The sequence below is a fragment of the Zasmidium cellare genome, assembly GCF_010093935.1.
Source record: "Zasmidium cellare ATCC 36951 unplaced genomic scaffold M409scaffold_23, whole genome shotgun sequence".
NCBI classification, from domain to species: Eukaryota; Fungi; Ascomycota; class Dothideomycetes; order Mycosphaerellales; family Mycosphaerellaceae; genus Zasmidium; species Zasmidium cellare.
Window position 1 is genome coordinate 146,802 of NW_022986967.1, and position 12,924 is coordinate 159,725.

General features: G+C 54.0%; 7 protein-coding genes across 7 annotated transcripts; 6 read left to right on the forward strand and 1 right to left on the reverse strand.

Annotated features, from left to right (window-relative positions):
• Nucleotides 1-225: 225 nt before the first annotated feature.
• Nucleotides 226-1,896, forward strand: M409DRAFT_24466 (uncharacterized protein; the record flags this gene model as incomplete). Its single annotated transcript, XM_033807252.1, has 1 exon — nucleotides 226-1,896. The coding sequence occupies one exon, from the start codon at nucleotides 226-228 to the stop codon at nucleotides 1,894-1,896; it is 1,671 nt and encodes a 556-aa protein (XP_033665967.1).
• Nucleotides 1,897-2,500: 604 nt separating this feature from the next.
• M409DRAFT_24467 (uncharacterized protein) lies at nucleotides 2,501-3,430 on the forward strand (the record flags this gene model as incomplete). Its single annotated transcript, XM_033807253.1, has 1 exon — nucleotides 2,501-3,430. One exon carries the CDS (start codon nucleotides 2,501-2,503, stop codon nucleotides 3,428-3,430), a length of 930 nt encoding a protein of 309 aa, XP_033665968.1.
• Nucleotides 3,431-3,721: 291 nt separating this feature from the next.
• Nucleotides 3,722-4,822, forward strand: M409DRAFT_24468 (uncharacterized protein; the record flags this gene model as incomplete). Its single annotated transcript, XM_033807254.1, has 2 exons — nucleotides 3,722-4,072; nucleotides 4,136-4,822. 2 exons carry the CDS (start codon nucleotides 3,722-3,724, stop codon nucleotides 4,820-4,822), a joined length of 1,038 nt encoding a protein of 345 aa, XP_033665969.1.
• Nucleotides 4,823-5,039: 217 nt separating this feature from the next.
• M409DRAFT_24469 (uncharacterized protein) lies at nucleotides 5,040-5,714 on the forward strand (the record flags this gene model as incomplete). The annotated part of the gene is made up of 1 exon (XM_033807255.1): nucleotides 5,040-5,714. The coding sequence occupies one exon, from the start codon at nucleotides 5,040-5,042 to the stop codon at nucleotides 5,712-5,714; it is 675 nt and encodes a 224-aa protein (XP_033665970.1).
• Nucleotides 5,715-5,946: 232 nt separating this feature from the next.
• Nucleotides 5,947-7,281, reverse strand: M409DRAFT_24470 (uncharacterized protein; the record flags this gene model as incomplete). Its single annotated transcript, XM_033807256.1, has 4 exons — nucleotides 5,947-6,024; nucleotides 6,083-7,012; nucleotides 7,077-7,154; nucleotides 7,204-7,281. 4 exons carry the CDS (start codon nucleotides 7,279-7,281, stop codon nucleotides 5,947-5,949), a joined length of 1,164 nt encoding a protein of 387 aa, XP_033665971.1.
• Nucleotides 7,282-7,736: 455 nt separating this feature from the next.
• Nucleotides 7,737-9,583, forward strand: M409DRAFT_55980 (glycoside hydrolase family 47 protein; the record flags this gene model as incomplete). Its single annotated transcript, XM_033813151.1, has 2 exons — nucleotides 7,737-8,159; nucleotides 8,213-9,583. 2 exons carry the CDS (start codon nucleotides 7,737-7,739, stop codon nucleotides 9,581-9,583), a joined length of 1,794 nt encoding a protein of 597 aa, XP_033665972.1.
• Nucleotides 9,584-11,211: 1,628 nt separating this feature from the next.
• Nucleotides 11,212-12,636, forward strand: M409DRAFT_67378 (uncharacterized protein; the record flags this gene model as incomplete). The annotated part of the gene is made up of 1 exon (XM_033817373.1): nucleotides 11,212-12,636. One exon carries the CDS (start codon nucleotides 11,212-11,214, stop codon nucleotides 12,634-12,636), a length of 1,425 nt encoding a protein of 474 aa, XP_033665973.1.
• Nucleotides 12,637-12,924: the final 288 nt, after the last annotated feature.

A 12,924-nucleotide genomic window follows, 5' to 3' on the forward strand; every position in this document is an offset into this window, starting at 1 on the left:
CCGAAAGGTGGCTTCTCAAAAGGGCAGCTACGGCTACGTCATCTTCAGGCTAGATTCCTCGACCTGGCTGCCATGATCACGACCTGCAGCATCCCGCAAGTCGCCAGGGAACGAGCGCCGCGGACTGCTTTCCTGTCGGCCATATAAAGACCTTGGCATGTGCTGCCAATAACAACACGACTCAATCGACATGGCAACCTGTGTCGACTGCTGAGATTCACTACCATGGACCTCCTTCGACAACTCGTCGCCAGCCCTCGTGCCCGTCATGCTGAGGCGGGCCTTGACCTCTGCTATGTCACCGATTTTCTCATCGCCACTTCTGGACCAGGAGCAACGTATCCTCAAGTCGCCTACCGAAATCCGTTGAAAGATCTTGTCAAGTTCCTCGATTCGAAACATGGCGACAACTGGGCGATCTGGGAGTTTCGTGCCGAAGGCACTGGATATCCCGATGAAGAAGTCTACAACCGAATACGACATTATCCCTGGCCGGACCATCATCCCCCTCCTTTCAGTCTGATCCCTCTGATCATGGCGTCGATGCGGAATTGGTTGAAAGGGAAAGACGCTGAAGGCAAGGAAAGAGTTGCTGTCGTACATTGCAAAGCCGGGAAAGGGCGAAGTGGGACCGTGAGCGCCAGCTATTTGATCAGTGAGGAGGGTTGGACGGCAGAAGATGCGAAACAACGCTTCACGGATCGAAGAATGCGCCCTGGGTTCGGTGCTGGTATAAGCATCCCCAGCCAGGTGCGATGGATCAACTATGTCGATCGATGGACGAAGAATGGAAAGATCTATGTGGAAAGACCGGTGGAGATTGTTGAGTTGCATGTCTGGGGTTTGAGGAATGGTGTCAAGATTGCTGTTGAGGGGTTCGTGGATGAAGGCAAGATCATCAAGACGTTCCATACTTTCCAGAAGGCGGAGCGACAGGTTGTACGAGGCGATATCAGGAGAGAAACCGGGTTTGCCGATGTCGCTTTGGACTTGATGGGGAAGAAAAAGACGGATGATGTCGGCGAGCGAGTCAAGGAGGCCGAACAAGCAGAGAAAGAGGCGGAGCGAACGAACACAGATGATTCATTGCCTGCCGGCGGTGATGTCGTTTTCAGGCCATCTTCAAGGGTCGTATTACCATCAAGCGATGTGAACATTGACTTCGAACGACGCAACAAGTCGAAATACGGCGGCTTTGCTATGGTTACTGCGGTCGCCCATGTCTGGTTCAATGTCTTCTTCGAAGGTAATGGACCAGAGAACAAAGGCGTGGGCGATGACTCCGGGGTTTTCGACATCGATTTTGACGCCATGGATGGCATCAAAGGTAGCCTCCGAAAGGGAACCCGGTGTTTCGACAGGATGTCAGTGGTGTGGAAAGCTATGCCATTGGACCGCCAGCCAAGTGTAGTCATCACGGAACCTTCAGAGGGCGAAGAAGTGGAACAGAAACGTCCGGCGGACTGGAGAGGCGGTGACAAGCAGTCTGAAGATACTGAGAAGAAGCTAGGGTTGAGAGAAGCAAACTCGGAATCTGCTGCGGTCAGTCGTGCTAGCAGCGTGCGGACATCTAAGAATGGGGACAACGAGCCCACGATCGACGAGATGGAAGGGGTGCAAAGCAGAGGACCTGACGGCAAGGCTTTGGATGGTGTTCACGGCGAAGATACCAGTGCGAGTAAATCTTCTGGCCTGAAGCATGCACAAACAGACCCTGAACCAGGCGTGATCGATAAGATCAAGTCCAAAGTTACCGGAGCCGAGGGACTGCAGCCTGACAAAGGACATGTCTCGACAGCAGATCTTCCAGACGGTGTGCCAGAGGATCAACTTCAAACAGCAAAGGAGCATAACATTGGTCATATGAAGGTATTTGATAAGAGCAAGGCTTCATGATGTGACTGTGACGGGCGGCAGATTGACCTGAGATTGATTTAGCGCGGCGTTGGGAGAGCATGAGGATGGCAAGAAGATGCATTTGACGACAGAAATACCACATTACATCACGGATCTAGAATGTATCACTTTCGGCGCCGAAGCCAGCACACTTTCTTTGAGGCTCAAAAAGCACGTGAAGCCGGATATTGCTCAAGCAGCGAGAGCCGGAGACTTTACGTGAGGAGGCTGACGCCACACGCACGACGACATGTTCATTGTTCAGCCGCTTCGCTACACCTCTCTCCTCTTCCAACCCCGCCTCGCTTCGAGCATTCTTCAATATGTCCGCCAGGTTGGCAATAGCAAAGACAAGTGAGGGGATCGATGTCCGGTCCACGTTTGTCATGGTTGTACAGGACTGCTTCTAATTGCAGCGTGTTACTTGGCGGTGTCAATGTCGAAGGTTGGTATAAGTACGGTGAGTCCTTTCCTCGGTCAGGGAGATTTCGTTCTATCATCAGCAAAGCACATTCAGAAGACACGAGAGCAACAGAATTGACAGCAGCAACGCAACAACTGAACAACGCACGAAAACCCACCATACCAAGACTCCTCATTAACAATGGTTGCCATTCGAGAAGTCCGCGCTGCAAACGCCTCCCTCAAATCCAGCAAGCAATCCCTCACAGCCGTCTTCACCGGCGCAACGAGTGGTATTGGCAAAGCCACTGTCCAATCCTTCGCGAAACACATTCCTCAACCTACAGCGATCATTGTCGGCCGCAGCCAGAAAGCCTTCGCCCCTGAGCTCGAGAACCTCCGATCGATCAACCCAGATGGAACCTACGTCTTCCTAGAAGAAGACATCTCCCTCATCAAGAACATCGACGCCGTGTCCCAAAGAATAGCCTCAACCCTGCAAGAGAAGAGCTTGAAGATCGACCTCGTCTTCCTCTCCCAAGGCTACATCTCCTTCAACGGCCGTGAAACAAACGCCGATGGTCTCGACACCTCCGTCTCACTACGCTACTACGGGCGCGTCCGCTTCGCACAGAACCTCCTCCCATACACAGCGCCCGAAGCCCGCATCGTGAGCATCCTAGCAGGCGGCCAGGAAGCGACGATCATCGAAGACGACCTCGCTCTCGAGAGAAACTACTCCGTCGGCAACGCCATGGGCCATCCAGCGTGCATGCTCACACTCAGCTGGGACGCTTTCGCCGCGCAGAACTCGGACAAAGCCTTCCTGCACGTCTTCCCTGGCCTGACATCCACGGGTCTCCTTGGCAGGAGCGCGACCGGCGTGCTAGGGCTCGTGATGAGATGGGTCGTCGAGCCGATTCTGAAGCTCACGGCGAGCAAGCCGGAGGATATTGGGGAGAGGATGTTTTATTATGCGACGACGGAGGAGTTTGAGAAGGGGAGCTGGAGTTTGGATTGGGATGGGACGCCGAAGGAGAATGCGGTGTTGAAGGGGTATCGGGAGAGGGGGTTTAAGGATGTGGTGGTGGAGCATAATGAGAGGGTTTTTGAGAGGGCGGTTTCGAGATAGTGGGATATGAAGTTCTGGTAATATGAGATCGATTCAAAGGCGTTTTAAGTGCTCAGTAGCAGTATAGGATAGCTATCGCGTGTGTTCTTCAAAATAAGCTTCACTAGTCCCTTTTGCCACGCGATCACATGCTTGCCGCACGAAGTGACTGACTATTCACTCGCCAGCGCGCGCACAGACCCTCGTCACTTCTCTGCACAAGGCGCGAGACGACTATGACCGTCCATGCAACTCTCTCAACACCACCACAACATTCACTCAGCGCAATCTCTCCGCATCCGCACCGCAACCATGCGAACACCATACTCCCCGCTCAAAGCCCAAACCGCCCTATCCCTGGCCCAAAAGGAAGGCGAGCCAGAAATCACCTTCGGCGAGGACAACGAATATTACAGCGGCATGGCCGACTCTCTCACCCGCAATGAGGCCAAAGCAGAAGCAGAGAAGGACTCCGAGTCCGATTCAGGCGGCGACATCATCCCCGGCCCAAACAACCGCAGAGCGCCTGGCACCTCGAACGCAGTCTCACAGAAAGCCGACGAGGACATCATCGAGACGCAGTTGCACATGATCCACGCGAGTCTGCTCATCCACAAGCCAGATGGCAGCATCAAGTGGAATGCCGCGAGCGAGATCAACCCCGTACGCTCTTACAACCCCCCCTCTCTACCCCCATCCACCCAACAACTGACCCTTACCATCTAGTTCATCTCCCCCGACTCCCCCCTCTACAAATCCGGCGGCCCCGTCCTCCGCGTGCAAGAGTCCCTCTCCTGGACCATGGACATCATGCTCTGCTGCCGCGCCCGCTGCACCTTCTGCGCGCAAGTCTTCGGGCCGGAGGACACGGACCAAGACCGGCGGAACGCGGCGGAGGGCGCGGAGCAGGTGGAGTTGAATGGTGAGAAGAGTCCGTATCGGGGGTTGCCGTTTGTGCACACGAAGGATCTGAGCAAGCGGAAGGGAGGGAGGTTGTTTATGCCGGCGGAGGGCGAGGGGGAGTGGGGGTTGGAGGGGGTTGAGAAGACGAGGGTCATTGAGGCGTTGTTTATTGTGGCGAGTAGGAAGACTCGGTTGAGGTGTTTGGCTTGTGTGGTGGATCGTTGTCAGGTGTGTAAGGAGGCGAAGGAGGAGGCGGATAGGCGCGTTGGGGAGCGACGAGCGACTGGGCCGAAGAGGAAGAAGACAGTTGTTGATGATACGTTGGACGATGAGATACGGGTCGGAGGGCCAGGGGGTGGTGCTCGAGATGCTGCAGAGATGGAGGAGCAGGTCGTGGTGGACGCTGATGGAGGTGTTCTTCGGGAATATGTTTCAGCGGAGGCGTCGCCCGAGCGTCCGATGGGAGGTGTTTCAAGCAAGAGCAAAGGCAAGAGGAAGTTGATGGCCTGAGTGAATGGTTCTAGTGCGGCTGGCTTCTCGTCAGCCAGTGAAGCTTCTATGTGAAATTCATTCACTTACCAAACCCAATTTTCCACGGGACGTGCCGCCATAATAAATACTTCTTGAATTCATCTTCTGCCGCCTAGGCCTGCTCTTGAAGACAAGCACGCACCTTTGCACATCAACTCGATCACATACCAGGCCTCGCGACCTGCGCCATCAAGCCATGGCCTCACCATCCGGGCCCTCGACACCACCACCACCACCACAAGAACCAGAAGATGACAGCGACACGAGCTCTCTCTCCGACCCGCCCTCCGAGCTCTTCTCGCCCTCACCACTCGTCACCAAGCAGCCCAGGCAAGTGTCCCCATCACCCATCCCGAAAGGCTACCGGATCAACTCCATAACCGGTAGCCTCATGGTCGACCCCAAATCGCGTGACTACGTGGCCAACTTCCGCGCGATGTATCACCCCGACGTCGACTTCTCTTCGGGTCGGTACATCGACGAGGGAGCATATGCGGTTTCGGTTCGACATGTGCCGCCGAATGTGCCCAAGGAGAGTCGTCCATTGGCGGCGCCTTTGGGTCTTGCGACGAAGGGGGATGTGGATCGGTATCGAGGACCGAATGTGACCCCGAAGCGGGCTGAGGATGCTGTCAAGGAGGAACAAGAGCCTGCGTCTGTGAAGCTTGAGGTTCCGACAAGTGCCAAGCGGCCGTATCCTTTCCACGAGGACGAGAGCTGGGCGGCGAGCTTGGCGAAGACGCCGAAGAGAAATGGCAAGGAGGAGGCTGATGGAGTCGTCGATTGCAAGGAGGAAGACGAGGGTGACACGACTCTGACGGATCCTGCAATGTCGGCCACTCCGCCAGTCAAAAACTTCCGCATTCGTTGAGCGATGAGTGCTGTCTGGAGATGGAGTGTTGTCTGTGGACTGAGTGTAGGATAGAAGGGGGCTATTCTGGACCTGTCTGCATTTCAGTGTATCGTAGCTTATGGTACACAAGATGGAACGCCTCCCAAGATGCAGGGATCATAGAGGTCTGAAACATCACAAGAAACACCAAATGCCGCGCTGCTGTTGAGGTATCTACAAAGGTTCTTCGTGTTCTTTCTCTTCACACCGTCTAAGCCTTCAAGTTCGAGATGATGGCATCAGCGTACTCGTGGGTCTTGGCCTTGCCGCCAAGGTCACCAGTAAGAGCCTGTAGATGTGAATTAGTACAGGTCGGGGAAGAGAGCGAGATTTTCTGATATTCATACCTTTCCTTCTGCAAGGGTCTTGAAGATCGCCTGCTCGATGCTGCTCGCATTTTGTGTAAGACCCATGTGTTGCAACATCATGATAGAGCTCAACAACAGGGCGGTTGGGTTAGCAAGCCCCTTGCCGGCAATATCTGGGGCAGATCCGTGGACAGCCTCGAAGATGGAGCACTCGTCACCAATGTTTCCAGATGGAGTAAGACCCAGACCACCGATCAGACCAGCGCACAGATCAGACAAAATGTCACCGTACAAGTTGGGCATGACCAAGACCTTGTCGTTGTATGGAATTGGGTCGGTGACCATCTTCAAACAGGTGTTGTCGAGCATCTCGGCGTCAAACTCGACATTGGGGTATTCCTTGGCGATGTCGCGAGCGAGGTTCAAGAAGAGACCGTCGGACATCTTCATGATAGTAGCCTTGTGGACAACACGGACCTTTGGCTTGCCGACATCTTGCGCATATTGGAAAGCGAAGCGCAGGACACGCTCAGAAGCCTCCCGAGTGATGAGCTTGATGGATTGGACCACACCGTCGACCACAACATGCTCGATACCGCTGTACTCTCCTTCGGTGTTCTCACGGATCAAGACAGTGTTCACGTTGTCGTATGGGGTCTTGTATCCTGCGATGCTCTTGCAAGGTCGAACGTTTGCGAAAAGGTTGAAGGTTCTTCGGAGGGTGAGATTGAGCGAGACGTGACCCTTGCCGACGGGCGTGGCGAGAGGACCTTTAAGGGCGACGTAGTTGCGAGTGACGCTGTCAATGGCCTCGTCTGGGATGACAGTCTTGCCGTCCTTGAGTGTAGGTGTAACGTCCACTGGTTCCCACTTGATCGGGACGTTGGCGGCCGAGTAGATGTCCTTGACTGATTGTGCGATCTCTGGGCCAATTCCGTCACCCTCGATCAGCGTGACAGTGTACTTGCCCTGCGAAGGTATGGTATGTTAGGATTTGCTCTTTCACGTGCTTGCCCTCTGCTTCCGAACGTACATCGCTGCCCTTCTGGCCCTTGAACTTGGCGACCTTGTCACCCTCTGCGGTCGCATATCCTTTGCACTGGAACTGCTGCTGCTGCCATCAGCATGTATGCCTACCCATGGTCAAGACTCTTCCTGACCTGTGCGAAAGTAGGCCGCGATAGCTGGCGCAGGCATTGCCGCGCCGCCGGCGCAGCCCTCAAGTTGCGGGCCAGCATGGTTGTGGGGGTGTAAAGGTCCAATGGAAGGGATGTGTCGCCTGCGACTCTGACGACGGCTTCCGGGCGCGGAGACGGTGGGAGGAGTGTGTCGAGAGTGGTGGTGTCGTTGTGCAAGAAACACGATCAGATTGTGGATGGACGCAGAAGCTTCAGTCGCGGCGGCAGCCGGGCCCCGGCTTCGGCAACTCTCTTGCCACGGGTGAACGATTGACCACATTCTTGCTGTCCACGTGGTGGAGGCGCCTTGCCTGATCACACACATACCACACGCCTTGCGGAACCATTGAACAGCATGCACGGAGGGGGATTGGGATCCTGAAGGACCTTTTGACTTCTTGCTGCCGACTTCTGTCAACCTTGATCGCGATTTAGCCGACATCTCACATGGCCTGGACACGCTAGACGCCAATATCAACAGGGGCTCTGCTTGAACCAGCGCATCTCGACCCAACATGATCTCGACGCGTCGCTACACAGTATACTTGCTGTTGGCCGCGCTGGTCATCTTCACAGTAACCCGCTTCCGAGAGGGTATTATATCGACAGCGCGAATACGATACGAGACTTTCTTTCCGTCAGGGGCCAAGAAGAGTTCAGATGGCAAATTTCACTGGAGCGATGTACCTGTGTGGTATCCAGTGCAATCGTTGACTCAACTTCCGAAAGGCAAGCCTCATGAATTGCCAAAGATTCAATTCGCCTTCAAGGCAGAAGACGCGGTATCTGCTGTCAAGCGAAAACAGAGACAGGCGGCTGTCAAAGAAGCATTCGACAAGTCATGGAACGCTTACAAGAAGCACGCTTGGATGAAAGATGAGGTGACGCCCCTGACTGCACATTTCAAGAATGGCTTCGGTGGTTGGGCTGCGACCTTGGTATGTACATATTTTCAAATCCTCAAGACCAGCCGCCACTCACCAATATCTAGGTTGACAGCTTGGATACTCTTTGGATGCTGGACATGAAAGACGAGTTCGAAGAAGCAGTCCGCTCAGCTATGAACATCGACCTCGGCATGGCCACCATGGAGACGATCAATGTCTTCGAAACTACAATCCGACATCTTGGAGGCTTCCTCGCTTGCTACGACGTGAGTAGCGATAAACGGTGCCTGGTAAAGGCCAAGGAATTTGGAGAGATGTTATTGAAGGCCTTCGACACTCCCAATCGAATGCCAATCACTCGGTGGAAACCCCAAGACGCGATCAACGGACATCAAGTTGCGGACGAGGTCGTGTTGATAGCCGAGATCGGGTCCCTCACGATGGAATTCACTCGACTGTCTCAAGTCACTGGCGATGTGAGGTGGTACGATGCAGTCGATCGAATTATGCGGACCTTCGTCAAACAGATCGACGACACTCACTTACCTGGAATGTTTCCGGTGAGCCTGAACGCTACCAGCAGGGATTTCACCCAGGACACGTTCTTCACCTTGAGTGCCATGTCCGACTCGTTCTACGAATATTTCCCCAAGATGCATGCACTTTTGGGTGGATTGGAGCCGATATATCAGAAACTTTACCAGCGGAGTATGGAGACTGCCATCAAATATAACCTCTGGAGGCCAATGGTCCCTGACGAAGCCGACATCCTGATGTCTGGCAACGCTCGGGTCGAAATGGGGAAGCCGCCCATACTCGAAGCCCAAGGTCAGCATCTCGTGTGTTTTGCCGGTGGCATGTTTGCCGTTGGTGGACGTCTTTTCGAAGAAGAAGCGCATGTCAAGATCGGCCAGAAGCTGACTGACGGTTGTATCTGGACTTACAAGCATTCGCCATTGGGGGTCATGCCCGAAGTCTTCAACATGATGCCATGCGCATCGCGTGTGGAAGAGTGCAAGTGGGACGAGAAGAAGTGGCTCGACGAGATGAAGACACATGCCGACACCCAAGAGGAAGACGGTGAGGCAGTCGCCAAGCGGTTGCGGATACCCAAGGGATTCGTTGGTGTATGGGACAGGAAGTACCAGCTTCGACCGGAAGCTATCGAGAGCGTCTTCATCCTATACCGCACGACCGGCAAAACATATCTTCTAGACGCAGCCTGGGAGATGTTCCAGGCCATCATTGCCGCCACAGAGACGCCGGTCGCGTATGCGGCCCTGACAGATGTCACATACTCGAAGAAGGAGGTTGAAGCAGGCATGCAGATCAAGATGGACAGCATGGAGAGCTACTGGATGGCGGAGACCCTCAAATACTTCTATCTCATTTTCAGCGAGCCGGACTTCTTCAGCTTAGACGAATGGGTCTTTAATACTGAGGCTCACCCATTCCGGAGGCCATTAGCGAAATAGGCATGGGCGGAGAGGATTTGCTTGGCTTAGCGTGCTATCAGAGCAGAATTCGAAGACTTTGACGTCGATTCAAGTTCGTGCCCATGTCTCTCCACTGTCGGGCGTCTGCTGCTGTGTAACGAAACAGGTTGCATGCATGAGCATTCTCGCCCAGGAGTTTGGCGTCTCAACATGTTGGCAACCGACCACTAACATAAAGTTCCCAAGGGTGATGTTGGTGAGAAACGAACACACGTTTGACGACGGTCGAGTTTCCGTCAGCAAAGCTTTCAGATAGATTTATACCGAACATCAAGCAAGTCTCAAACACGTCAAAAGACTGCTCATACGTGATGGACACTCGGACAAGCTGAAACACAGCAGCCAAGTACCGGGTCAACCTTGGCCGTGGAGCTTGGCCTCTACGAATCTTTCGCGCTTACCATCACTAACATCTTTTCGCCTCACATGCATCGGGGAAAAACATCACTCTCCCCGTTACACAGCGCATCGCAACACGGCAGAAATGCCCCCCAGACGACGCAGCCCGCAAGCAAGGCACACGCGGCTGAGAACTATATATGGTGTTCGGTACTGCTGAAACCTCTGAAACCGGCCAATAGGCATGAATCTTGCACGAGAACGGTGAGTATGCTGTGCGCTCACAGCAGCGAGATCGTGCGGGACTCCGCCTCGCGGTTGGGTTGGAGTAACAATCCTCTGGAATCATCCTCAGTCATTGCCGCTGCTGCTGCGTACGCCAGACCGGACATAGCCAGTGGCCTTGGTCTTGGGGCTTCGCGTCCAACACATAGGCGCAGGATGCAACAGGGAGGCTCTGCTGGTGCACCCAATCTCACCCATCGCAGAGAATGCCCAGGAATAAGATGGGGACCCGATTGCAGCGGTCCTTCTGGACGAGGATGCGCTGCTGTGCGACATGTCGGCTCGGCGCCTCAATGCTGGTCAGCGTACAGCACGGTGAATTGAGAGGTGCAGCCAAGGCGCATCTGCTACTTGTTTCGTCCGTCAACAAGGCGAAGTGAAGTCGATGACAGCAAACCGCAACACAAATTCCTGGACGTTTTCTCATCGGCTGTCGGCAGGCGAAGCCGGCTTGTTTTCCGAGTTGCAGATCTTGCTTGCTTGAGCAACGTCAGCTAACACGTAGGGCCTGTGCGTGTGGCAGAGACTGGACTGCTCCTGAAGACGCTTTCTGGTCCGGCAACGTTGACGACAACTTCTGTTCCAAACTATTCCTCCCTCCACAGCTCCTCCGCGGTTCTGACATCGCCGTTGTTTTCGTCATGTGGCCCTGAGATCAGCCGCGGCAACCAACGGCCATCACAACAAAGACGTATTCTTGAGGATTACATCTTTACCCACCCCCGGCTTTCTCGGAGGCACCGCCACCGTGACGCCTGCCACGGAGGAAGCCCTGTGGATCCATCGTGACCACACCACTTGAGAGCAACGAAATCGTCTAGGCCGCGTCATAGCCCTTCTGGATGATTGCGTATGGATGGAAATTATTGATATTATCAATCGCTTGTCCCTGCTACCTGGTCACATTCACTGCTAGGAGTGGCAAGGAATTCCCTTTCGTCTGAATTGTTTCAGCATCAACCAACATCGACAGAATCAACAAAATGCGAGGATCAATATCAACATCGCTCGCTATTGCGACTACTATTCTGAGCGTCGATGCCATCAATCTGGTAAAACGAACAGATGGACCTTCCCGAGTCGTGGAGTTTCCCATACAACGAAGAAGTATTTCGAATCCAGTTCAACACGACCGACAACGAATGCAACGACGCGATGGAACCCTTTCCGTGACTCTGGATAACGAGGAAACACTTTACTTTATGAACGCGACGATCGGGACCCCAGACCAAAGTTTTCGACTACACCTCGATACTGGATCCAGCGATTTGTGGGTGAATGTAGCTGGCAGTTCACTTTGCACGCAAGACAATGGCGGCGCTTGCTCAGTATCCGGGACTTACGATGCAAATTCATCGTCGACGTACAACTACGTGAACAGCGACTTTAACATCACCTACGTGGACGGATCGGGGTCAAGCGGCGACTATGCTACCGACACAGTCAAGTTCGGTGACGTTACCATCGAGAACCAGCAATTCGGTATCGGTTACGAATCCAGCTCGCAAGAAGGCATTCTGGGAATCGGCTACCCAATTAACGAAGTGGCCGTGGCCTACAATGGCGGACGACCGTACGCGAATGTGCCACAGAGTCTGCTGAATAACGGCGAAATCTCTACGAACGCATACAGTCTGTGGCTCAATGATCTGGACGCCTCGACGGGCTCCATCCTCTTTGGCGGTGTCAACTCTGACAAGTACACTGGATCACTGGAGACCCTTCCCATCATCAAGGAACAAGGCGTCTATGCTGAGTTCATCATCGCTCTTACTGGCGTCGGTATGAACGGGAACGCGGGCAACCTGTCCAGCAACCTTGCCGTCCCAGCTCTTCTGGATTCTGGCAGCAGCTTGATGTATCTTCCCAACAATGTGACCCAGGAGATCTACGACGCTGTCGGTGCGTCGTATGACGCGAACCAGGGCGCCGCCTTTGTTGATTGTGATCTCGCCAACTCAGACACTACGATCGACTTTACCTTCTCGAGTCCGACTATCCGCGTTGCCATGAACGAGCTCGTCATCATTGCCGGTGTGGACCGTGGTCAGCCCGTGTGTATCCTCGGAATTGGACCTGCAGGCTCCAGTACTCCAGTCTTGGGCGATACATTCCTGCGATCTGCTTATGTCGTCTACGACATCACCGCCAACGAAATCTCCCTCGCGCAGACCAACTTCAACTCAACGAGTGACAACGTCATGGAGATTACCAACTCCACCGGTGTACCTAGCGCGACCTTGGTACAGAATGCTGTGACCAGCGTCGCCGTCAGCTCTGGAGGCGCGAGAATTGGTGATGGCGGTATCACCACAACCATCGAAGGCGCAGCGCAGCCTACCGCGGCACCTGGCTACAACATGGCATGGCTGGGCGCAGCCGGTGCCGTGGCTGTGATGGCGCTTTGAGAATCTCATTCGCTACATGTTTGATTTGTTTTCCAATCTATTTGATTTTGCATAGCGAAAGGCGTTCGCTCGAATCCTGGATATACCAGCATGGGAGGGGGAAAGAATATTGCATGGAGCGTACTTTTTGAGATTTCCCGCCACTTGATGTAGATGAGAATGTGATCATGACACAGAGAGCTGGTGAGGAGACAGAGGCATAGAAGGCAAACAGAAAGAGCATATCGAGAGTCGATAGAATATAGCAGCAATTACGAGTAGAGAATATGTCAGCAGTTTGGATCACGA